Below are 27,856 nucleotides of genomic sequence, written 5' to 3'. Positions count from 1 at the left end.
GGCGGCCGTATTTTCGGATTATTGAAAAGAAAGATCCTTTTACTTTTATTATTAAGAATCAGTTAGATAACAGTACTACTAAAGCTCATGCTGAACATTTAAGATTAGCACCGTTGGAATGGGAAATACCAAAGGTCACAGGAAGAAAATTACGCAAAGCTAGGTATGTAGTACCTCCAGAGACGTCAGAAATGGATAGTCAAGGTGAGTCAGACTCAAGAAGTTCAGATCCACCAAATAACGATGCGATTACGTCAGATGATAATATTCCCTTGGCTCAATTAATTAAACCAAAAAGGCACAAAGGGGTTGTTAAAGAGGAACCCACTTCATCGTCTGAAGATGGCACCCCATCAGCTCGGCGTTTTTCAACTCCGTTGGTAAAAGGTATCAAAATTAAGCAGAAATCTCTTTCTGAGACTGATATAGATACCGATACGGAAGTAAATACTACTACTTCATCTGGTGAAAATTCTTCTCCTTTTTCTTCGTCATACTCTGATAAGTACATTTCAGAATCCTTTTCGTCGAAGGTCGGTTCAACGGGATCAACCAGGCCTTCAAGCAGTGGAGAAAAGATGTCAGTGGATGCTGTTACTCCAAAACGTATACTTCCACCACGTAAGAAACGTCTTCATTTCAAATCCTCAAACAGAAATGAGAGAGTCAAAATGGCTTTAGATGCCTTGCAAAGGCTTGCTTCGCAGTGCGTTTAATTCATGGTCATATTGATCTTGTGGTTCTGTTGTCAATTTTACTGTGCACAGTTAAAGTTTTAATTAGTTGGTCTGTGAACAATTCAGATGTTGTCATATCATTCATTTTCATTGTTTTATTTCTTATTCATTTTGAAATCATTAGTTATGGTTCCTTTAAGTTAACTAGAAAATGGGGTTCAGATCGAATTCAGTTGAAGTCGTTGGCATTCAGCAAAATTTTAGAAGTTATCTGTTGTTATAACATTGGGTTCCTATCTCATTTATGCAGATGGCACTTTACTTCAGAGAGCCTAAAAAATGAACCAGCCGTGTTAACACTTCTGGCAGTATTTCTGATTAGCTTACAGAAGAGCCGTTTTGTCAAAGCTGGCGCCTTGATTACCAGTTTTTGGAAAGCTATTCCAGACATTACTCTATCGGGACAATACAGCATGTACATAATAAATATGATTGTGTTTTTCGTTTTTTGTTTTTTGTTGATTCATTTTGGTGTCTAATTTCGCATATGTTTATATTTTAGTAAACACAATGGTTTAGTTGATGAGTTGTATGTTTCGTATCTCATATGCATATTTAGTTGTTGTTGTTTCATTTTAGTTGTTTTGTTGTATAATTTGACTAGTTTTTGGTCTTGTTTATTGTAGAGATGGTAATGTTCCATCTGGTTGTCTTCCTGCTCTTTGTTTTTTTTGTCGTATTCAGAAAACGATTACAACTGTATTGTCCGAAAGTATATCTATTTTAAATATTATGAGAAATGAGGTTTTCCAAAATAGGGAACTTTTGAATTCATTGGTCACTAAGTATAGGGGACTCATAGGTCGTCTGCAAAACAATACAAAAATTTTAGAGAAACATATTGTAAGTGTCGAAAATTTCATGGTACTTAGTTTTCAGTTGCGGGATTTAGTTAAAGAACTTCATTTTATGATTGGAAAAGGTTTAGTCTATTTAGATAATTTGAAACTTCAATTAAACATGCTATCTTTAGGCCATTTATCACCTTCACTTATTACACCTTCGGAGTTAAAGACACCTGTGACTGTACGTTCAAGGTCATTTACCTTCATTTTTACAATTATCTTCCGATCCCAAAAAGGACTTGTGGAATTATTATAAATCTCTAACATGTTCAACTTTAATTCAAGATGATAAAATTTTAATTATTTTTCTTTACCTTTCCTTGATTATCAAGGAGAATTAGAAATTTTTCAGGCCCACAATTTACCTATTCCTATGATGTCTAATCGTATTGGTAGATTATCACTGATTGTGAAGTATAAATTAGAAAGTAATGCATTGGCAGTTAATAAGGCTAGAACGCAATATGTGTTGTTAACTTCAGATGAATTAAAACAGTGTTCCAATCCATTAGTCAGATTTTGCAACATTAAAAGTCCAGTCTACCCAGTAAACTTAAGTAAGACATGCATTATTACTCTTTTCATGAAAAACAAAAATATCTTAAATACACGTTGCCAAACACTCATTTATCCTAATTCGATTCTACCTATGGCAGATCACATACGGGAAGGTCTTTGGGTAATAGCCACACAAAAAAAGATTAAGACTCTCTTTAGTTTGTCGTCATCCTTCCCAATTATCTACAAGAATAAATCCACCGATTGGATTAGTAAAGTTACAAACTTCTTGTTCTGGTAATAGTGATTCTTTAACACTTTCACCATATAACAAGGGTGAAGACCGTTTTCAAAGTTCACAACCATTAAAAAGATTAACTGAAATTTACAATGTGTCTGAATTCACAATATGGCACCCTTTTCATTTAGCTTTGCCTAATTTTACTATTGATGAGCTTCCTAACACATCGCAACATATGGAAACCATACCCAAGGCAAATTTAATCAATCAGTTAAAGGATTTACGAACAATTGATACTAGTTTTCAAATTCCAAATTGGGGGTATGCAGGTATCTCAGGGGTTGGGATATTTTGTTATTGTCGACAAGATAGTTTTTGCAGACACTCATGGTTGGCCAGGAAAAACAGAGGCAGGTCTGACGAACATGAAGCAGCTGAAAATGGATATAAAATGGTCCCAACGGTGTCGACAGATGGTGACTCTGGGTTACGTAATAGACGATACTGCGACTTAGACGAAAACAAAGTTGAACAAGTGGTCATGAAAACAGTCTCCAAGATATATCCTTCGTTCGAGACACAACACAATGGATAACAATTTTGCGGTGATGACAATTACCTGGGAGACGACTATGGCAGCCTCACACAATGGACGATAATACATAATCATGGAGCGCAGTCGACGGTGTTAGTGAATTTATAGCTGTTTAATCGAACTTTTACATTATATAATCATGGAGCAGAGGAGAGCTGGAGGGCAGTTGTCGGTGTTGGTGAATTTATAGCTGTTTAATCGAACTTTTACATTATATTTATCATGGAGCAGAGAAGAGCTGGAGCGCATTTGACGGTGTTGGTGAATTTGTACCTGTATAAGCGAACTTTTACATTATATAATCATGGAGCAGAGGAGAGCTGGAGGGTGGATGATTTGTTAATAAAATCATAAATATGTTATTATACTATAGAACTTAACTCTTGTTGTCCAGTACAACGAACGGTCGGAGAAGACGAACTTCAACTTCATACGGTGGCGGACATTGACAATTCATGTTTACAATTGCAGTGATTGGCGATCATTTGAACAACGATGAACAATTCGGAAGTGTACCAATCTTGGTCGTTCTGCAATTGCTGAGGACTTCCAGATTCGTAATCATCTAAGGCTAAACAATTAAAGGTCAGCAAAGGAACATACAAAATACCTCGGTGAATAACAAGTAATAAAGAAATGTATTGAAATCCGGGGGACAATAAGTAATTATACACAAATAATAAATGGGTCAGTAAATCATACGCAAGGCAGGTTAACTGGACACATGGGATGTTTATGACCAGAGTTATGTCCAGATGTACATTGAATTAGGATATGTCTTATATGAGTGAATAGTTAACTGGACACATGGAATGTTTATGTCCAGATTTATGTCCAGATGTACATTGAATTAAGGATATGTCTTATATAAGTGAATAGTATATATTCGGAACATGTTGTATATTCTGTGATCCTTGCTTCTACTGTTGTAATAAAAGTAGCAGTCAGTGTACACGTCTTGGAGTTATTATCCGTGCCAGACTCTGTCACAACTTTATTGTGTTCTATTGTTATTTTTGGCTCCTTTAATTATATATGAATCTTTTGTTATTAGCTCCTGTAATTGTAATGTTAGGGCAAAGGAGCTATTTAGTATATAAAGACAATGTATTGTACACGTTTTAGGGCAGATAAAATTCAAATGAGATTATGTGATGCATTTGTATTAATTCTGAGGAATAATAAATGTATAGCAGTTGGGTTAAGTGTTTGTCGTGCTTTCCAATGCAAAATAAAAGAAAACAACTTCACAACAGCGTCTGTGCTATACGCGTGTCTGAGAAATGTGGTTAGTTGAAAGGGACATGTACCTAAGGATATGATTCATTTAAATGATTGTGGCTTAAATTCGAATAATTTGACAGTTTCGACCTGAAGGTCGATAAATTGAATTTCAACTTGAAATTTTAGAAATTGGGAAAGGCCAACTATTAATTTATAGTTAAACTACGCAGAATATCTGAGAGTTTTGTTCCATGTAAACCAGCACTAAACCTGAATATTACTGGCGCACTGCTACGATGCATTATGAAACTGTTGTGTGTGTGTGTGTCTTTTTTGGTAATGTCCTTCGTAATCAAAATGGTGAATTTAAAAATAAACCGAAGAGTTCTGTATAAACCATTTACAACAACAAGCTTACCTTAGAAACGTTTGGATTCAATCCCCGTACTTTCCTTTTATCCTCTATTTTGCAATTTGACAATTATTTGAGGCGTAAAATTCAAACGATCGATATAAATTGATTCAGTACATGAGTACTTTGATTAACATACATGGTTGAATATGTTAGTAAACGCCTCTTGACCTGACCTTGATGCTGTATGATTCATACGCGCAGGCCCCTTCGCAACAGAAACATGTTAAATCACTTTATTAAAATATACAAGCAATGAACTAAACAGTTTCAAGTTATTTGTCATTCTTCTGATCACTTTCAACAAACTGAAAAAGAAAAGAAGGTAAACACAATTGTGCAGGACTTATTTGACACTTTTTAAAGTTCCTTTACATAATATAAATATACAGAACCTAGGTAATTCGAACACCTGTTTAAACAGAAGAAGTTCGGTTTTGACAGGTTTCTACTATTATAAACGATTAAACTTTGACATTTTGCAATAAAAAGTAAAATGATAAAAATATAATTTCACACTTTAATTTTAATTATGACTAATTTAAAACAAGACTTCCAGAGTATTGCAAATAATCAAACGTTGTCCCCTACCGGTCATTTAACAAATAAAACTAAACCAAAAACCTTTTGACTATGCAAAGCTAAAATTTAAACAATAACTCTTCTAGGAATAGCAACATATCAGTAGAAACAAATTCAGGTCAAAAATCATTCCACAGGAAGATCATAAAATTCATGTAGATAAATATATAAACCAAGTATCATGTCAAAGGATTGAACACTGTAAACATTTCTTAACAACTGAAAATAAATAAAATAATATACAGTTTCAGGGGCAATTACTCATCCAAATAGTTTTGACTGGCATACTATTCAAAATTAAAATGTAACTCATTAAACTTAAGCTATATATTTTACCAAATATAAAGTAATGCAGAGACCAATACCGTAAAATTCCAGTCATCGCGTGGAAACAAAATGTCTTTAGATGAAAACAACAATGCCACAACTTATTTTCATTATATGATCACTAACTTTTCTTGGTAGCATAAAAATATAATATTGATAAATGGTTCATGAACCATGACAAAATTGTAGCCATATAGATTGATTTACAGACAGACAGACTGATTCAAACCAGTTGCAGGTAAGTCAGAAACAGATTTTGACTGGTGGCAATTTGATGCTGCCCATTTGTGTTGAAATATACCGGAAATAATTAACCTTTAATTGAAAGCAGATTTAAAAACCTGGTTTAACCCAACTTTCATTTTGAAATGCCTGTACCAAGTCTGGATCATTGCGGTGGTCCAGACTTAACGGTTTTTACACAGATAGTGCCATTTGTTATACAGGCTTACCTTCTACACTATTCCTTTTGACTACTGCCTACATTTCATCAGTACAGTAATTATGTTATTACCCTTCATATATATATATGTACATGTACAACATGAAATTGTAAGTGTTGTGCTCGATAATACTCTCTCATACAGTGGTGGATAAGAAGGGGTGCAGGGGGTTGGCAACCTCTCCCTTTTCATTGGAAAATTTGTCATTTTTATGTGCAAAATTGACAAAAAATGGCAAATGATGTCATAGTTTCTGAGTAGCCTCGGCTGGCACCCGTATTAAAAAAGTCTGGATCCGACCCTGTTTCAAGTAGTTAATGTTGGACAGCAAACTAAACTGATTATACTGTATGCATCATCTATATAAATCAACATAATTCATTAATTGGGATTCGATACATTGCAATTGCAGCGAAATGGACAGAATGACAGATGGACGGACAAGGTGGTTCTAATATTATATACAATCCACTTGCATTCTACTGCAATGTCAACATACCCGTTGCATTCTGATGTCATGATTAATTACAGTCCAAAGATTTGTCGGCTTTAACCACTTGTCTCTGACTTTCAAATCGTGCATCTCAAAAGCTTGTAACATCTGAAAAAAATAAGGAAACTTGATCATTCAATTTGAAATGTCTATTAATAACAGTAAAAACTTTTTACTTTTTTCATCTGGTTAGAAGTGCTTGTGCTGTAACTTTTACCAAATCTCCCATTATAAAAATCTACAGTTTACAGTTTGAAGACTGTTATACAAACCTGATATGCACATCTATCAAATGGCATTCTCCCAACTGCTGTACCGAGACCAGGGCAAAGTACACTTCTGATTGGTTCATTATTTGGATTACTGTTATGTTTCTGAACTGAAAACATCAATATAATGACAACGTAAGTAAAAATAAACATACAAGAATCGTCATGATTGATTCATATTTTTCGTCAAATTCCTCAATAGTGTCAATATATCAAGTATGCCCTATTTCAAAACTTACGTGCTTTCATAAGTCCATGTGGCGATTCAAGGTTAATGTATCTTAATGAATCAAATTAAATTAGGTTCAGAATCCTTCATACAACAACAAAAAATCCGCAAAAAAAAGAACGTGAAAAATGAACAAAGTCCCATAACTCCCATAAAAATTGTCGAATCATCATAACGGTTAAGTATGATCAACTACATATGGTGACCAACAATCCTACAAAATTTGGTCAAATTCCGTTCAGTCGTTTCAGAGGAGTTGCGTTCACACGGACGCACGGACGGACACCGGCATTTCTATGTCCCCGCTCCGCGTTGCGGCGGGGGACAAAAATGCTATGGTTCCTTTTGGATAAAAATCGCCTGAATATAGCTGAAATACTGCCTCTCGGGCGTTAAACCACAACAATCAATCAATCTTGGATAAAAAAAAGGACACAATCAATACGCTTACATTAAATTCTCGAAATTATAACATCAAATATAGCAAATAAAACCTCCAAACATAGGTGAACAGATTTTCACAAATATGTGACCACTGATAGTTATCATTATGCTCAACGCTCTTACCTCAGTCAGAATATGGCTAAACCTAATAGCTTTGGAGATATAGGATGTACAAACAAGAGGCTCCCAGGAGTCTGAACCGTTCACCTGGTTAAAATTTATCTTTCAAGGGCAATCAATTATAACAAGGTGTTGTCCAACAATTTTGACTCAAGAAGACTTTGGTAGGACTTATCATAAGAATTATTTCAGCAATGGAAGATTTCTTTCAAACTATCATAGTTTTCAGGATATTGGCTGAAAATTTAAAAAAAATAAACAAAAAACAAAAACAAACAAACAAACATCAGTTTTCACCTTACAAGGGCAATATCTCTTACAAGGAGTCTGACAACTTTGATCCCTTCAAGACTTTTCTAGGCCTTATAACAAGGACTATTTCAGCAAATGAAAGAATTTGGGTAAACCTAACGGTTTTGGAGACATAAAATTCGAAAAAAAAACTACTGTCTGACCCTTTTGTTCTATTTTGAGTAACGGAATCCATATTTTTCGACAGATCAAAAATCCCAATATCAGTTTTGTGCAGGATACCCCAAGGGACATTCTTAGTGGTTCCAATTGGTCAAGTAGTGTTAGAGGAGAAGATTTTGGAAAGAAATAACATCAAAAATAACAAATAAACGTCGAAAAAGGGCAATAACTCCAACATGGCATAACAGATTAAAACGAAAATTGGACCACAGATAGAGCTCATCATGCTGAACATTTGTCACCTTACAAAGGCAATAACCTTTACTACAAGAAGTCGTCTGACAACTTTGATACCTTCAAGACTTTTGTATGTCTTATAATAAGGACCATTTCAGCAATTGTAAGAATTTGACTAAACCTTACGGTTTTGGAGATCAAATATGCGAAAAAAACTACTGTCTGCATGACCCTTTTGTTCTATTTTTAGTAACGGAATCCACATTTTGTGACTAATCAAAAATCCCCACCATGGTTCTATGCAGGATACCCCAAGGAACATTCATACCAAGTTTGGTTCCAATTTGTCTAGTAGTGTCAAGTGATGACTAAAGCCCATATGGCCTTTAAGGCTAGGTGAGCTAACAAGTTGCTCCAAGGAGTCGAATCCCTCACCTGGTTTTTTTTTCCTTTTGAGGGCAATAACTCTTTTAAGGAGTTGTCCAAAAATTTTGACTCATGAAGAATTTGGCAGGACTTTTCATAAGGATCTTATCATCAATTGAATGTTTCTTTCCATTATAGATTTTAATTATATTGGCATTTCAAGGGCAATAACTCTAACAAGGCGTCATCTGACAACTTTGATCCCTGCCAGCAGTCTTTTGTAGGCCTTATGATAAGGATCGTTTCGACAATTAAAAGAATTTGGCTTAACCTAACCGTTTTGGAGGTATACGAGAAAAACTTCTGACTGACCCATTTGTCCTATTTTAGTAACAGCAGCCAAGTTTTTCATTAATAAAAAATTCCCACATCAGATCTACACAAAATACCTTAAGGAATGAACATCCTAAGTTTAGTTCTTATTGGTCTGGTAGTTTCAAAGAGGAAGATTTTGATAGAAATAACATTAAAAATAAGGATAAAACTTGGAATAAGGGCAATAACTCCAACATCGCTTAACAAATTACAATGATTATTTGACCAGGATAGATCTCATCATGCTGAACATTTTTACCCTATGTCAGAATTTTGGCTTATACCCTGGGAAACATTCATACCAAATTTAGTTCCAATTGGTCTGGTAGTGTCAGAGGAGAAAATTGTTTCAAAGACATAACAATAAAAATAGCTAAAAATAAAAGAGCAATAACTCCAACATGGCTTAACGCTGATAATGATGCAGAACACTTTCATTGTATCAAAATTTGGTTAAACCTAACAGTTTTGGAGATAAATGCGGAAAACTAATGTCTGAACCCTATTTTCTATGTTAGTAATGGCGGCCGTGTTTTTCAACAGATCAAATTACCCCACATCAGTTCTATGTAGGATACCCCAGGACACATTCATACCAAGTTTGGTTCCAATTGGTCAAGTAGTGTCAGAAGAGAAGATTTTTGAAAGAAATAACATTGAAAATAGTAAAAAAACGTCGAAAAAGGGCAATAAATCCAACATAGCTGACCAGGTTATGAAAATGAAAATTTGACCAGAGATGGATCTCATCATGCTGTACACTTTTATACCCATAAATCATACATTAGGCAACAATTCATTTTGAAAATGTCGGCAAAGGTTCATAGATGTCACAGCGAGTTCGAGTCCCGCGGAGGGAACAACAAATTTGACAATTCTAACATCGTTGGGAATTTTTCAGACCCTTCTATAAGTTTACTTTATCTTCCCTGTATCAATTTGATTCGATGGAGCAGTGTAGCAAATAGAGTCGTCACATTCTGAGACGCTGTATAATATTCAATTTGATTTGTTGTGACATGCATCATTAATTTGATCCTCTATCCTATATAATAACACCTAGATGAACTGTCCCGTTCTACTATACATCGTGTACTAAGTTACAACCCTAGTAGGATATAGGATCACATTAACAATACATGTCACAACTATGGCAAGCTAAAGTGGACAAAATTCATTATTTTGTAATATTAGAAAAAAAAATTATCACAAAATCATTTTTTAATATTAGATTTTTTTTTAACATGAGAAATTCATTTTCTAATGTTACAAATTCCTTAATTAGTATTATTATAAAATATCACACATTTTATTATATTAGAAAATGAATTTGTAATATTAAAAAATCACTTTGCAATATTGCAAAATGATTTTTTAGTATTACAAAACCCATTTTTAATATTCAAATATCATTTTTATAATTAAAAATTCAAATGAATTTCTAATATTAAAAACGATTCTTTAATATTAGAAACTGGTTTTCTAATATTAGAAAATGGATTTGTTGTATTCAATTACGATTTCTTAATATTAGAAAATAATTTTGTAATATTAAAAAATGTGACTGATTTTGCATATTGCAAAGTGATTTTTTAATATTACAAATTAATTTTCTAATATTGCAAATTCAATTGTGTGATGTTTATAATATTACTAAATCAAGAATTTGTAACATTAGAAAATGTAATTTTAATATTACAAAATGAATTTATAATACTGTTTTCTGATATTAAAAAATGCTTTTGAAATATAAAAAAGTATGTTTTCCAGAGCTTGCCGAAACTACGCAGACTTTTTGTATCGCGCTAGAACTCTAACAAATAGGCTTCTGGAACAGGGTTATGTTGCTACAAGATTGAAGTCATCACTACAGAAGTTTTATGGTCGTCATCATGAACTCGTGGATCGTTATGGTGTATCCATCTGCACCATGAAAAATGATTTCTTCAACAAGTCATAGTTTTCCTTTTCTTGTTTGTCTACCCCGGACTTGACTTTTTATGAGCAACTCAGCAATTAATTTTGGTCTCTCTTCCAAGGACGATAATTGTGATTTACCGTCTATGTATTGGATTCCCAAACTCCACAAGAATCTATACGAACAACGTTTCATAGCTGGATCTGATTGGTAGAGATTCCTCATACTTTTTAAGAAATAATTGCAAATCATCTTCCCAATATACACAGGAAGATGTTTACAAAATGCTGGAAGTTTTCATCGACAACATATTTGCCCAGTGTGGTGGACGTGTTTTTCAACAAACGGTCGGCATTCCAATGGGAACAAATTGTACTCCTTTACTTGCTGACCTATTCCTTCACTCTTATGAGGCCGACTTTATAGCCGATCTGATCCGGAAGAAAGAATGTCGTTTGGCTAGATCCTTTAATCTCAGTTTCCGCTATATAGATGACGTACTATCTTTAAACAATCCTAATTTCGGGGATTTGATACATCGCATCTACCCCAAATAACTTGAGATAAAGGATACTACAGACACTATGAAGTCCGCCTCATATCTTGACCTACACTTAAAACTCGATGGTAAAAGAAAACTACTGACCAAACTTTACAACAAACGTGATGACTTTTCATTCAGAATTGTCAACTTTCCTTTCATCTGTGGCAACATCCCTTCAGCGCCTGTGTATGGAGTGTTTGTAACACAACTCAACGTTATGCCAGAGCTTACCGAAACTACGCAGACTTTTTGTATCATGCTAGAACTCTAACAAATAGTCTTCTGGAACAGGGTTATGTTGCTTAAAGATAGAGGTCATCACTACAGAAGTTTTATGGTCGTCATCACGAACCAGTGGATCGTTATGGTGTATCCATCTGCACCATAAAAACTGATTTATTTTAAAGGGTCATGGCTTACCTTTCCTCGTTTGTCTACCCCGGACTTGACTTTTTATGAGCAACTCGGCGGGTGTTTCTAGAAAAGCAGAGGACGCTTACCCTACCGGGGCACCTGGTCCATCTCCCAGTTTTTAGTTGAGTCCGAGTTGCTCATTTGCTTTTGTTACTTTGTATGTATGATTTTAGTTTTTCTATGTTCTTAGTTGTGTATGTCTGTTTTCCATGTCTGGTCTTTGTCCATGGATTACATTCTTTTGATTACTGCTATAACCTTGGTTCCTTAATTTACTCTTTTAGTTACTTTATGTTCTTTGTTGTGTATGCCTGTTTTCCATGCTTGGTCTTTGTCCCTGGATTACATTCTTTCAAATACTGCTATAACCTTGGTTCCCTTGATTACTCTTCCTAATATTACAAAATAAGTGTTTTCTAATATTTAAATGAGATTTTTTAATATTACAAATTCTTTCTGTAATATAACTAATTTGATTTCTGATATCACAAAACCCTTTTTTAATATTAAAAATTCAACTGAACTTATAATATTAAAAAGCAAATTTTTAATATGAGAAATTGATTTTCTAATCGTAGAAAATTGATTTGTTGTATTCAATAACGATTTCTTAATATAAGAAAACCATTTTGTAATATTAAAAAAATGACTGATTTTGCAATAATGCAAAATATTTTTTAATAATCTGAATTCATTTTGTAATATTACAAATTGAATTTGTAATATTAGAAAATGAATTTGTTATATCAAAAAATCACTTTGCAATTCTGCAAAATCAGTCACATTTTTACTAGGAAGTCACGTGAGTGGCTTCCAGTATTACAAGAATAAGAATGACAAAAGGGCTTCCGGCAGATAACTTCACGGACGGAAATGCTGTCTTCCAATTAATGCGTGATTCTCTTTTAATCTTTAAATATTCCACTGATACCACAAATGAATGATATTTCAAACATTTTTAAGTGTTAATTTTCAGCTAAATATTGTCATACTGGTAAATCGAGACGCCAAACTATTTTTTGCCGCTTGGCCGCGTAGTAATTTCACAGAAAATAGTTAAGGTGTAAAACCACCATTAAAAGTCCCATTACTTTCTATGTTGAATTAAGCAATTTTCAAGGTCCCAGTCTTTTTTTTAAAGTTTGTTAAAATGAACTTTAACAGGTTTTATCGTAGAGGGGACCCTTTAAAGACTCTCTCATAAAATTTGCAGCATACCTTTAATGGCTTCTAAGAAAGAACGGTGAAGTGAAAGTAGACAGGTACTAAAAATACTACTTTCCTTTTGGAAATTTGACAAATCAATGGGCTTAAGATCTAGACTCTGACAAATTAATCTCTACATCAAAGTTCAAAACGGTTGTATTTAGTGGGTACCTGACATGATAAGCTTTCAGACGATACCAAGTTTGCATATACTGGCTAAATCACAAAAAAATATACAATGCATCCTAAGAACTACTTTGTTTTTTACGGACTACTTTCTGGTATGTGCAGGCGACTGGTTCCCCTTAATAGTGGAATTATACCTTAAACGCTATCCTGGTTCCCGGACTACTGAATATTGCGATCGGGAACCAGTCTAGTTAAAAGCCAAATTGAATACAATTTAATTGGAGTTATCTCTCTTTGGGTGGTGTTGGATTTTAACTATGCCCCGTGGATGGTATAATAATCAAAATCATTTTATCAAGAAGCGTCACATTCAACATCATCAGCTGCCTTTTTTCAAGTTTAAGGTCTCAAGAACGTAAACAAATGCAATAATCTTATTTTCATGACATTTGTGTACATCTTTGTTTTGTTTTGTTGCAGGTTGCAAGGGAAATATGGGTTCAACACTAAAACATTCTCAAACCTTGGTCCATGTCATAACCAGCACTGTAACACATTGCTTAAAAAATAAACATTGGGAACCTATCTTGCAGGTTGCACGCCAAGCAACTTCCGAGTTTCAGCACCTTCGGTGCTTTGATTTAATACTACAAAATGATTTTCTAATACATTCGACTCCACTTAATCGCATATCGCCTTATTGCATATTGACTGTTTACAGATGAGAAACACGTGGTTTCACTTATAAATACACACAATGTAAAGAAGGTCAATAAACAAGTCAAACACAATATATATTATTATTTATTGATAAAAGAACAATACAATAAGAAGGTCTATAACAATTAAATACCAGATCAGAAATGTTGAACAGTGATATCCCTGGTTGATTCTTACCAGAACTCACATTTCCGGTAAAATCGTAATTTCGGTTATAAGAATAGCCCGGTTATTTGCATAATTTTTACTGGCAAATAGGCTATGCAATTAAACGGAATCCACTGTATTAAAAAATCCTAACTGAATACAACAAATCAATTTTCTAATATTAGAAAATTGATTTCCAATACTAAAAAAAAAATGATTATTAATATTAGAAATTCAACTGAGTTTTTAATGTCAGAAATTGATCTTTTAATATTATAAAAGAGTTTTGTAATATTAGAAATCAAATTCGTAATATTAAGAAATGAACTTGCAATAATAAGAAATCATTTTTCATATCATTAAAACACTCATTTTTGTCCACTTTGGCTTGCCATACACAACAAATCAATATTGTACAAACATCTCAGAATGTGACAACTCGATTTGCTACACTGCTCCATCAGATCATACATGTTATCATTAACGTGATGTACTGAGGGATTTTAGGCTGTTTGGATTGTTGACAAAATATGCTGACTGGTCACCTCCCCTATTTCCCTGATTCTTAAGTTTTAAATAGGAGCATATGGCATATGAGGAACATGGAGTAGGGAGAGCAAGGTCCTTTTAGTTATTTATGTAGAAACAACTGAAAGTCACTGAAAATGGGCCACCTAGGTCTGTCTGCAGCCCCCTCTATAAAATTTCTTGAACCGCCACTGTGGTTAAATGCATATGTTAATTAGTGAGCCACTTCAATTATTTTTTGTTAAAAAAATCAACTATGGAAATGCTTACAGAGAATAAGACATTAAAAATATGATAAACTCATCAAGCATGGAGCGCATGTATTCCCATTATTAAGTTTTTTTGACAGAAAATAACTTTTGAAAATATAAAATGGTAGTTTGCAGAGGTAAAACCCTGTATAGATGGAGCAAGTATGGACACACCATTAAAACTTAATTTTGATTTCAGCTAGATACATGTTTTTGACACAGGATAAATATTTGACCAGAATCAAAGTGGTCGCTTAAGGCCCTTATTCATAAATGGTTCCAGTAAGAACCTAAAGTCAATAGCAAACTTTAGTGGGTATTGCACCTTGTACTTTCTGGCCCCTTACTGTTACTTGGCTCTACTCACAACCCAAATATCAATTGCAGTCTTCCTTTAGTACTATGGGACCTTTAAGTAAAATTTATGAGATCCATTTGCAGCTTTACTCAATTAACTGTCCTTCAAAAGGAAAATGCTTGTTTTAGGCCTGTCCAACAAAGGTTAAAGTCTTAACCTCCAAAATCAATCTCAGTCTTCCTTAAATGATGGTATGACACCTTGTAATACAATATCACTTACAATTAACATAATGTCTGGACATCAGGATTTTTTTCTGCAAGTTTCTAATCATCATTTTTGGCCCCTAATTTCTAATATATTCAAGTCCTAAACCACAAAATCAATCTCAGTCTGACTACTGTGGTGTAAAATATTGCCTTCCTGTGCCTTTACTGGAGTAATATACTAGTAGTTAAAATCTATGAAATGCTTGTTTTTGACCCTTAATTCCAAAACTGTTGGGGCCATAAACCCCAAAATCATTACCAACCTTCTTTTTGTGGTTTAAATTCATGAAGATCAACCAACCAATATTCAAGCTATCCTATGAAAACCAAATGTCTTATGGACGATGACACAGACAAAGATGATGACGGCACCATATTATACGACTGCAATTGTATAGAAAACAATTTGTTAATATGAAGTATAGCATGTTCAATTATTTTATATATTTATACCTGCTAATATAACTCCTCTAAATGCAAGAAAAGCATTGGTAGTATCTATAACATCCTTAGGAACTCTCATAGTGGGTGCTGATATGAGAAACTTAAATGGTTGTCCACCACATATACCATTTTTCTTCAGTTGTGACTTGAGTTCTTCATCAGGTTCTTTATCATAGGCTGGTATTATTACTGTATCACCCTACAACCATTAGTAAGAAGTATGTATGCAATTGTGGTTCAAGAGGATTCTGAGGGTCAGAACCCCTCACTTCTTACTTCTATTTATTTCTTGCAAATTTTGGCTGAAAGGATCAAACTATAACTTGGAGCCCCCTTTTCTTTGAGGCATCTGGGACTCCTTTACAAAATCTCTGAATTCACCCCTGGTATGGCAAAGAAAGGAAATTCACCATAATGAATGTGGGGTTTCATTTGAAGATTATTCTGTTATAAAGTGCTGGAATTTGCAAGAATCTGGCAAAATTGAAAAATGATGAAAGAATCATGCCCAGAAAAAAACTCATGCACTTGACAATATGGCCATTTTTGTGAATCTAAGAAGTGTCAGAGAATGCAAAAAAGGGAGTTAAAAGTTACAATTAATAGAATAATAAGGAACAAGTGAGTTAATTGCTTTTTTTTTTACTATTTTGCATATGTTGTTTGAAATAATTTCAAAGATTTCATATAATATTTCCTTCAGTAGCCGTAAACAAACAATAGAATACACTTAAGATTTGTTCTTTAAGGGGAGGTAAATCTTACCAGACAAGTACATTCCTTCATTATTATATTCTCGAACATCTTACACTGAGACATTATATAAAAAAGGTACCTTCAACTTACTTACATAAAACCAAAACAAAAATTAGTGACTTTATTTAAAAATTTAATTATAACTTTGCATAATTCTTCAGTGATATTACAGACTTCAGATTATGTTTCACTGGAAATTTTTTTTAACTGTCTATGATGAAGCAACTAATACCTTTCTATTATTTTAATTTCTAAGCAGACTGAAAGCTAGACAGTGCTCTTACACAGTTTTTGTATTGAAATGAATCAGAATTCAACAACCCTAGTACTATGGTGGTTATGGACATTTTCCCTATATCTTTACTTATCTTATGTTTACTATAAACCAGATTAGTTTCGGACTTATTAGTGTGTGCTTTATTAAGCAATTAAGAAAATATTTAGAAAATAGATGTTTGTTAATGACTTCCTTTACCACAACACATCAAGACAAATATAAGTTCTTTTGCACACAAAATGTACAATTCACACAGAAGGCAAATATGAAAAGGAGAAAGTTTGGTAAGGACCCATTTTGGCTTCTTAATTTGGGCATTTTTGAAAATTTGATTAAAGCTGATTTCTAGGTAGTAGTAGTACAGTAAAATGGTCTCAAACACAGAGTATAAGATTTTTTGATGAGATTGATGACGTTACTCCAGAAATAACAGTATGCATTTATGTAACTTTTAAAAAAACCTTTAACATTTCTGTAATTTTTAAGATGTTTTTTGTGTGGTACGGAAGTGGCCACACATCTGTTGATTCAACATATTTTTACAAGAGTTATAATTGATAATTATACACAAAATCTATGGAGTGCGAGAGTCATTGTTAAAAGAGTGAAAAACAGCACAAAAATGGGTGTTTTCATGCTTTTTTAACAGATTTTCCTAATATCAGCCAAGTTTGAGGGGCATATATGACCGTAAATGTTCAAATTATTACCATAAATCAATCAAATCAACTATAAAACACATTAAGTTGGAGAAACAACAAAACATTTTCTTCATGTAGACTTTGTAAGATAAATAATTGAAAGCTAGACACAGGGAACCAGTCGCTTAACATGGGTAGCAGTCAAGGAAATAAAGCTTGCTGATTGGGTAAGTTGCTTGTTTGGCTGAAATGAAGATGAGAATCTGAACTCGGCATGGGATGACGGCTCTTAAACTAGGTAAACCCGAACAAAAGAATAGATAAGAAGACAGAAAAAAAAATGTTCTCAAGAGATGAATACTACTTAGAATAACTTAGATAAACATAACTATTTTGTGTGTGTTTAAAAATATTTTCGATGAAAAAAAATAGAAACGTGTTACGGAAATATGTGGAATCTACTAAAAATACACAGTACAGCTGCCCCGTGCAGGTCCGGGTGTTAAAAGAATAGGCCTGCAGCAGCGCTAAGCTTGTCGTAAAAGGCGACTAAATAGTGCTCAGAAACCTAGCCGGGGGCAAGGCGCTCTGCCCACAGAGCAACTGGGATGTGTGCCCCAGGTGGTGTAATGGGGTACCCCTGGCGTGTTACATGCTGGGGTTGTCAGGCTACAATACGGAAAACCTGACCGCAAACCATAGTGGTGCACCATGTTGGGAAAGATGCCACGTTCCTCGCACGTTAAAGAACCCTGCTGTGGTATTCGATAGGAGTAGGAACCTTTGCGCTCCGCCACAGGAGGCTAAATTGCCCGACCTTACCCATGCCCCTTTCTCCAGTGGCAATCAAAATTTGTCGACCCTATTATCCTTGTGACCCATCCTTTTTTTCATTTCATGTTCATTTTATCATCCATTTCATGGTCATTGTCTGAATATAGCTGAAATATTGCTGCTCGGACGTTAAACCCCAACAAACAAACAAACACAGTACAGCTACATTTTGCACGCTTTTCACACTTCCCATAAATCATCCTTTACTGCTGCACAAATTTAACAAAACTTTAAAAGAAGAAAAGTCTCCATATGAAGATGCCCATGAAATTCACTTTATTCTCAAATATGAGAGTAAAATAATTAGGCTTTAACACTTTCGTCAATATTTCTCATTGGCCAAAGTCCTCCTATACTCTAGGTATAAATGAAACTTTACTGATTTAACGACACTATATAATGATATGCACGAATAAATATGATTCCAACACAAATATATAATTAAAATTCAACAGTTTTGTTCCATATTTATCGTAAGCATATCTCGTAAACAACTTCATGGACTTGAATGAAACTTTACACAAAGCAAAAACATCATTTACAGATGTGTTAAAAGGAATATAATAACTAATTATCCCCTCACCAACAAAAATATGATGGGATATAATAATGCAACAGCCTGTCCATAATATATTTGTGAACACACTACAATTAACGTCCTTCAAAATCTCCGCACAGCAGCAGATGTTCGTTTCTTCTCTTACTAACAGCTGCAGACAGGCCTTTGAAAATTCTCTGACATAATCAATTTACAATTGCATAATGAAGGACATTTTAAACTGGACATCATTCTTGAATAAAAATAATAATTTAGATTTCCAATTAATATTTGTTGAAGTAAACATTTGAATGTATCTTCAAGCTAACACAATTAATCCAACATAACAGTTTAGTAAGTAACCTGTAAAGTTGAAAATTTACTTTACTACTTTCACTAGGGGGAATTTCATTCAGGAGATTACCATTTCTCATTGAGCAGTTATAGTTGTGACTCCTACATTTATCCAAGTATCAACCATAACAAAAGAAAAATAAGCTATCTTTGTTACTGCTTCATTAATTCATTCATTTTTTCACTTGATCAATTTAGTTTTGGTTTTTGACAACTATTCTTCAATTACATAGCAAGTATGTAACCAACAGAAATCTTGTCTCTATATCGTGAAAGTCAATATACTAACTATCTTAAACTACAAGTAAAACTAAGAGAAGAGCTATTACTTGTATGGGTTTATACATCATATAAATAATTCTAATCTGTGAATATAAATAATTGTGAATGATAATTGTCATTACCACAATCCTTTAACAAAGAATTATGTTAATTAACAAATCAAAATATGTATTTAAGTTGTTGCAAACACAAATACATCTTACATAATGCAAAACAAACCTGTGAAAATAAGTTTGTGTAGAGTACATAATTATGGTAAAATATCAAACTTTATTTAAATATGCAACATAGTCAATGTTAATAAGAAAACATTTTGAATTTATTCCATAACAATTTTCTGCTCAACTCTTCTACACATCAATAACAGAAGACATGAACAGCAGAGCATTACCTCATAAATGTACCTCCTTACTTCTATCACCCCCATATCTCACATTCTATCTGATTCCATCCCTGTCAAAGTTTCATTCCACCTCCAAGTTATTTCTCTACCTCACATATCCCTCCCATTAATTGTTAAACCAGTCTCCCACTTCAAATTCAATTCTCTACCCAAAAAACTTCCATTCTTTTGACCTATAAACCTCTTGTAGATTCTATCAACCCCCCTATTACAAGAAACTCACCACTAAAACTTCTCCATCTTTTTCCTCTCTTATAACTTTTTGTAGCCTTTCCTGCCTGGATAAACATAAAGCAAAATAATTGGTAAGGCCAAATAAAAAGATTTGTATGGTTTTTACAGTTTTCAGCCAATATCTTGAAAACTATGATAATTATAATGAAACTTTCAGTTGCTGAAATGATACTTATGATAAAGCCTACAAAAGTTTATTGGGAACATAGGTCCATCTTCTGATGGTAAGCAATACAATTATATTCCATCAGAATTTTGCTAAATTCAATGGTTTTCGAATTATTTGCGAAAAGCTGTATTTTGCCCCCTATGTTCTATTTTTAGTAACAGTGGCCATGTTTTTACATGGATCAAAAATCCAAAATGTCATTTTTTGCAAGATTCTCTAAGAAACAATCACACATACTTTCAATGAGTATTGTACAGTAGTTTCTATGGGGAAGATTTGTTTAGGTACTTACAATAAAAACAGCAAAAAAAAATGTCCAAGAAGGGCAATAACTCCAACATGGGTCAATAGATTTTCACCAAATTTGATCACAGATAGATCTCATAATGCTGAACACTTTTAACCCCATATCAGAAATTGATTAAACTAGAGGGTTTTTGAGATTTATGCAAAAAACTGCTGTCTGGCCTCAATGTTCTATTTTTAGTAATGGCAGCCATGTTTTTTTTCACAGGTCAAAAATCAAAAGGTCAATTTGTGAAGGATATCCTATGAAACAATCATGTCAACTTTCATTGGATTCTGTACAGTAGTTTCTGAGGAGATTTTTTAAAGTAATATCTTTAAAAACAGCAAAAAACATCTAAAAAGGGCAATAATTCCAACATGGGTCTACAGATTTTCACCAAAATTTAACCAGGGATAGATCTAATCATGCTGAACACTTAAACCCATTTAAAAATGTGTTTTAACCTAACAGTTTTGAAGATATGAGAAAAAAAACTGACCTCTTTATTCTATTTTAAGTAATATTGGCCATGTCTTTCGCCAAACCAAAAATCAAAATGCAGGATACCTTAAGGGAAAATCAAGCTAAATTTCATCTAAATCCATTCAGTTGTTTCAGAGGAGAAGATTTTAAAAAAATTGTTAACAATGACAATGACAGACAACAACAACAATGACGATGATAACGGATGCCAAATGAGCTAAAAAAAGTCTATGGTCAGCAGTAAAAACAAGGGTCATTTGGGTGCCTGAAACCACACACATTTGTTTGCCTAAGTTCAACATAGATTTTAGGGTTCCTATAGTAACATTTGTGATCTTGATTTTTTCAGGGATTTCATATAAATAATTAATATACATTTAGAGAGTAAGATCATCTCCTATATCTTGAAATATCTACAAGAAACTTTAAGGTTGACCCACAAACAAATAAAGTAAATAAATGGATTTCTATGTCTAACCTTCGGGTAAAAAATTGTCAACCTGGTATGTGACAAATTGTCTTGCGGTTGTCTTCCCACATGCCATGCCTTCTTCAGATAAAAAATGCTTCATTGGGTGGAACCTGATACAACTGTAGAGGTAATACCCTGAACAGTTAGGGCAAGTACGGGCACAACATTCGAACTTGATACAATTTTTAATTGTGATTTGACATTTTGACACAGGATGACAATTTGATCCTTTTTGGTCCATAATTCCTAAAAGGTTCATGTCACAACCTCCAAAATCAACCCATGGATTTTTCTAAATCTTGTTTCTGATCCTATTTGTGGCCCTTAATTTAAAATTGGCTAAAGTCACAACACCAAAAATTAGTCCCAGTCTCCTTTTGATAATAATGGCAGTACAATTTAAAAGGGATCCATCACTTTTACTCAAGTTATTGTCAGGGCATCAGACAAACAATTGTTTCGGGTCCCTATTTGACCCTATTTGGTTCAAGTCATAGCCCCAACTAATCCATGTCTTCCTTTTGTGGTATGGCACATTGTGGTACAATTAAAAATTCCTTATAGTCAATTTATGTCTAGACATCAGGAAATGCTTGTTTCTGGCCCCTCATTCCTTAGCAGTTCAAGTCTTTACCCCCAAAATAAATCTGAGCCTAACCATTGTAGTATAGAACATTGTGGAACAATATCATAGATATCAATATCCTTTAACTGGAATTATTTCAATTCTATGAAATGCTTGTTTCTAGGTCTTTTTGCCATCTAATACCAAAACTATTGGAGACATAACCTTTAAATCAATACCAACCTCCTTTTTTAAGGTTTGGAACCTTGTAAAATTTTATTAAGATCAACTAACCAATATTCATATCACTGCATTAAAATCAAGTATCTATATAAAGACAACAACACTGACATTGATGACAGCATCATACTACTATATAACTGCAAATTTACAGGCTGAATAAGGTATGGAAATAAGGAAGGACAGACAGACTGCTCACTAATGGGCATCAGCCATAATTAGAATTGGAGTAAAGAATAGACACCCATGAGTATGATTATGATCAATATTACCTCATAACTTTAAGACATATAAAATTGTTATCCCTTCAAAATGATTAATTGAGGAAAAAATTGTTTGTTAAGCAAATATCTAGAAACGAAGTTAAAAGTGATATACATAAAACAAAAAACTTTTAATATACAAAACCATATATTGTGTCCTTACTACAAATTACATATATGTTCGTGAAATTCTGTGCAGTTTTTTTAAGGGATTTGTGAAGAAAAAATGCTTTAAATAGTCACGCACCTCTGGAAAATAAATTTGAAGTGGGTACAACTCTAACCAAATTTAAGGGACCACAGTTTCCTGGTAATATACATGTACTCAACTACATACTGTGTCCTAACAACATACCAAGTTACGTGAAATTCTGTTAAGTAGTTTTAGAGGAGTTGTGATGACAAAAGGACAGATGAATGAATGAATTCAATATATTATATCCTTAGCAAGTTTGTTGCGTGGGGCATAAATATTCCCCTCATTTCCGACCGGTAATTAAGATAAGAAAATTAAAGTGCTGTTAGAACTGGTTTTTTTTATTCTTGTGGAAATTGTAGCATGAGAAAGATATTACATGATGTAAAATAAAGCTCTAATTATACATTTGCATTTCCCGTATTATTTGGAACTGTTTTCATAATATGAAAAAACTGAATGTTAATCAATACAACTAATTTCTGAAGTACAAATTGTAACTGAAAGTTTAACAGTATCCAGCTTCACACACATTTACAAATTTTGTTCCATTTGACCATTTTCCCAATTTTTTAACCAGTTTGAAAGTTAATTTGCAATCACATTAAAAACTACTACAATAGAGTATTATCCTACACTGTAATTATATACTCAAATGGAACCAATTTCAGCTTAAGGAAATTATTTCCTTTATCAATATAAGATTTTCAAAACTAGACACTTTTTATTAATTTGAATTTTCCCGCCAATTTTACTTGTTTAAAATCACTGCTCTTCACGTCCTGTTTTATTAATCATAAAACATTAATGATAGGATGGAGATTTTGTCTGATAAATTGTTTTAAATGGAACATGCTTAGCACATTTAATGCTTCTCGACACATTACTGCAAGAACTTCATTCCCTTCATGCAAATTTATTACTAAAATCATTCAAGGCCAGAAAGGAGTCCCTCAAATCTTCAGTTCATTTGAAGACTAGATCATAATTTTATTTCAAGAACTGAGCTAAATAATTGACAGAAACATATTAATAGGCTATAAAAGATGTATTGAATGATATAAAAATTAATACATTTGGACTTTATTTTTGTGTAGTGTTCAGGAATAGTAGGGAAGTTCCAGGTATGAACCAGTGACATAAGGTATTTTGATCCTATAGGATCAAACCCAAAAATCCCAGAAAATTCCCATATAATCTTACATTTGCCATCCAAAAAAATTTGTGTAAACCATATCTATACCACCATCCATAAAACCAAAACTATTGGCTGGTGAGACCTACAAAATGTAATGACATGGCAAATCAACTTAGTTTGATAGTGTAATTAGCTGTTGATTAAAACTTTTAACAAAAGTAATCAAGATATCGTTGATTCACTAAAGTTGAAATAAAATTTCTCATTAGTTTTTCACAATATAATTTCTAACTTATATTATATATATAATTACTAACTGAAAAAAAATGAAAATTAAAATCAGAACTGACTGTGGTAACCATATACAATTATATGAAACCAAAAATGGGTCAAAGACAGAAATGACTGGTTTGCAGTTAACAAGAAGTAGAAGTGCAGCAGACCTTAAATCCCTTCCCACAATATGGGACTTCATACTCAGCTCTGAAGTTGCATACCAAATATCTATTGGTTGTGATATATAGTTGCAGAGAAAAGTGTTACAAAAATGTTTTCCTCATCCACCTGCCCAGGAGTGCAACCCGGCCTAAAAATTGATTTGCCATAACAATTGTAGCTTGTCTTACCAAAGCATCAGCTGCAGGTCCACCATCAAATATGTCTCCACATGATATCTAAAATTAAGCATAATATTTATAAAAGAACTTATAGAAATCAGTGCTCAAGTTACCCCTTTTGCAAAAGTTCATTTTAAGTGAGCTCCTATAAATTATAAAATAACTCCTCCTAAACTGATACCTCATGCTATGACAAAATTATACCTACGGTAATACAGTACTATAATGAAACTGTGACTACATTTTTGTACAGTACTACAGTAAAACCAAATTTACAGTACTCGGGTAAAAATATGTCTTCAGTACTCTGGTGAAACTATACCTACCCTACAGCACTAAGATGAAACTCTACCTAAAGTACTAAGGTAAAACTAGTACTCAAATGAAACTATACCTACAGTACTCAAGTGAAACTATACCTACAGTACTAAGGTGAAACAATACCTACAGTACTAAGGTGAAACTATACCTAAAGTACTAAGGAAAAAACTATACCTACAGTACTAAGGAAAAAACTATACCTACAATACTCAGGTGAAACTATACCTACAGTAGTCAGGTGAAACTACACCTAAAGTAAATCTATATCTACAGTATTAAGGTGAATTTACAACTGCAGTACTCAAGTGAATCTATACATACATTACTAAGGTGAAACTATACCTACAGTACTCAGGTGAATCTACACCTACATTAATTATGTGAAACTACATCTAAAGTATTCAGGTGAAACTACACCTACAATATTAAGGTAAAACTGTACCTACAATACTCAGGTGAAACTATAAATACAGTACATAGGTGAAACTGTACCTACAGTACTAAGGTTATACTGTTTCCAAAGTATGAAGCTGAAAATATACCTAGAGTACTCAGGTGAAACTACCTACAGTTTTAAGGTGAAACTACCTAAAGTTCTAAGGTGAAACTGTACCTACAGCACTAAAGTGAAACTGTCATTACAGTGAAGGTACAATGTAGGCTATGGTATTAAGTGAAGCTGTACCTTAATTCTGTCTCCATAATTGTTAAAGTGTTTCTCCCATGCAACCACCATTTTTGTTTTAATATCTCTGAGTAAATATGTCACTTTAATTTCTTCCATGACTTCTGAACCATTTACAGATGAATTTGGTTTCTTGCCAAGTCCAAGCTCTAAACTTGCAACATCTGGCACTTCTTCTAGGATTTCTGCCATATTTTTTCAATTCCAAATCACATAAAAGTCTGTGCAATTTCTTCGGAAAAAACAACAAGTTTTACATTTAAGTACCATTCTGTGTGTGAATCAGGCAATGGGTGGCACATCATTTTCCATTGGTATTGTTTGCTTCAAATATATTCAATACATCAAGAAATAAAGGAAAAGCTATTTAAATTTATCCTGAAGCATTTGAGACAAAGATATTTTTGACTTCTTATATACATGTAAGGAAAAAGTGCGGGAAACCATTCCTGCCATTATTCCATAGTGCATTTCAACTACATTTGATCTAAAGGCAAATTTAACAAACACTTTGTGCACCTTTAAATTTCAAATCCCTACCAAAAATTCACTAACTTACAACCATGAATTCAGTTTTATAAATGGGACAGAATCACAAAATGGATCAGGGAATGTATATTGGAGGGAGAAGTCACTTGCAATAATCTGTATTGAACACTGCCATCATTTAGCTATTTTCTCAAATTTCTCTTTTGAAAACAGGGTAACTTTGCCAAAAGTGTTTGTAAAATCCACTGAATGGAATATTCTGATGAGTGATGTACCAAATTTAATATTAATAGGATGGAGAATGGCAACATGTATTTTTTATTTATCTAAAATAAAAGGTATGTTAATATTTTTAAATTCAAAATAGGTCTTTTTATCAAATAAGCAAAAAATACTTTTTTAAAGGTTCATAAGGGATGATTTGTCATTGAGTGTTTCTGAAAACTATTGCACTTATTAAAATTAAATTAACATCAAATAAAAGACAATAACCTGCTGAATTGCAATGGCTATTTTTAAAAGATGTGCTTTGAATAACAATAAAATGGTAACTAAATGAATGTACCTATGTCTTGAGAAAAAAATATCAAAATTTTCATTTGCATAAAGTATAACCCAGTAAACCATTTATCACTGCGTCTTTCTGTCTGTTTAAACATATAAATTTACTGCCAATTAAAAAATTTAGGAAACTCCTTTAAAATTATTAGTGTTTTGAGAACACACCCTTCCTCAGTACATTGTATTTCCACCATAACTTTATCATTATGAATTTGTCAATTTTATAACTTATATAACTAAAATCCAGCATAATTTCCCTTCCCATGACATGATATATGCTTTAATATCTCACTTCAAGGAGTTAAAATATTTTACTCCATGTCCACTTCAATCATTTTTCTGCTTAAATGAGCATGATTCATGCATGGGTCTTTCTATGAATTTTTGTATATTTTTTGATATTCCTAGCTGCTGTGATATAGATGCATTATAGTCGGCGTCACATAAATAACATACTGTTAAAATTTGAATAAAAATATTTTCTACGATTTTATTGACACCTACCGTCGTTTAAATTGTCTTAAATGACTTGCTCATTCATTTAGCCAAACGGCTTCTCCCTAAACATTGAATCGTTAAATTCCTGTCAGATTTTAATTCTAGGTGGCAATATTTACATTGTAAAAAGTCGGCCATGTTTACAGTGATCGGGTTGCTAGGAGATGTTGTTTACGTTTAAATGGTTTGTCCAAAAACCGAAGAACCCAGAATGCAATTCGGCGTTATTTCGGATATCTCGGATTTATTTTACGCGAACAACGTATAATACCGAGAAGTTGATCAAGCAGACGATTGTCACCGGAGTTCGACGGGAACTTACGCACTTCGTTTGTAAACAAATCGTCCCGTAAAAACCAACATGGCGGGTATTAGTATGGGATTTTCCCGTAAGGATTTGTTACGCATGATTTAAGCTAATAATCGACTTGTTTTTGAGAAGCTGTTTGGCTAAACGAATGAGCAAGTCATTTAAGACAATTTAAACGACGGTTGGTGTCAATAAAGTCGTAGAAAATATTTTTATTCAAATTTTAACAGTATGTTATTTATGTGACGCCGAGTATAGGTATGGCCATGGGTATGGATCCAGTATCACCAGACTGCTGTGAGCTGTCAATCTAATACGTACCTACACTGTCTCTTCCAACTTCACGTTCAGGAAAAAAATAATTATCACTTATACTGGAAAAAACAGTCAGAACCATATATGGAAACTTATTTTGAATAAAACTTATATTAGTCACAGAGTAATATTATTATCTATAAAAAGACATGACCCGGAAAGTTGAAAGTCTAGCTATTTTTAGCCTATCATAGCAGGAAATAATTC

General features: G+C 33.3%; 1 protein-coding gene and 1 pseudogene across 5 annotated transcripts; one reads left to right on the top strand and one right to left on the bottom strand.

Annotated features, from left to right (window-relative positions):
• The first annotated feature begins 1,639 nt into the window (after positions 1–1,639).
• LOC148613490 (uncharacterized) lies at positions 1,640–2,916 on the top strand (annotated as a pseudogene).
• Positions 2,917–4,773: 1,857 nt separating this feature from the next.
• LOC148613489 (uncharacterized) lies at positions 4,774–27,810 on the bottom strand. Of its 5 annotated transcripts, none has more exons than XM_088586794.1 (9): positions 27,656–27,810; positions 25,477–25,800; positions 24,480–24,527; positions 23,919–23,995; positions 20,028–20,082; positions 15,729–15,918; positions 6,670–6,776; positions 6,404–6,505; positions 4,774–4,860 (listed from the first exon to the last, which is right to left on the bottom strand). In XM_088586794.1, the coding sequence occupies exons 2-9, from the start codon at positions 25,666–25,668 to the stop codon at positions 4,828–4,830; spliced, it is 804 nt and encodes a 267-aa protein (XP_088442920.1). In that variant the 5' UTR covers positions 25,669–25,800; positions 27,656–27,810; the 3' UTR covers positions 4,774–4,827. The 5 variants fall into 5 exon arrangements, with proteins under 5 accessions (XP_088442920.1, XP_088442924.1, XP_088442921.1 ...); XM_088586798.1 differs by having other exon boundaries at positions 25,477–25,708; XM_088586795.1 differs by lacking the exon at positions 27,656–27,810 and adding an exon at positions 27,031–27,344.
• Between the last annotated feature and the right edge of the window lie 46 nt (positions 27,811–27,856).

The sequence above is a fragment of the Perna viridis genome, chromosome 6 (genome assembly GCF_037379345.1).
Source record: "Perna viridis isolate PV_CMFRI_1.1 ecotype Kerala chromosome 6, ASM3737934v1, whole genome shotgun sequence".
Classification (NCBI taxonomy): domain Eukaryota; kingdom Metazoa; phylum Mollusca; class Bivalvia; order Mytilida; family Mytilidae; genus Perna; species Perna viridis.
The sequence above is the reverse complement of the archived record's forward strand: the minus strand, read 5'-3'. Positions and strand labels throughout refer to the sequence as shown.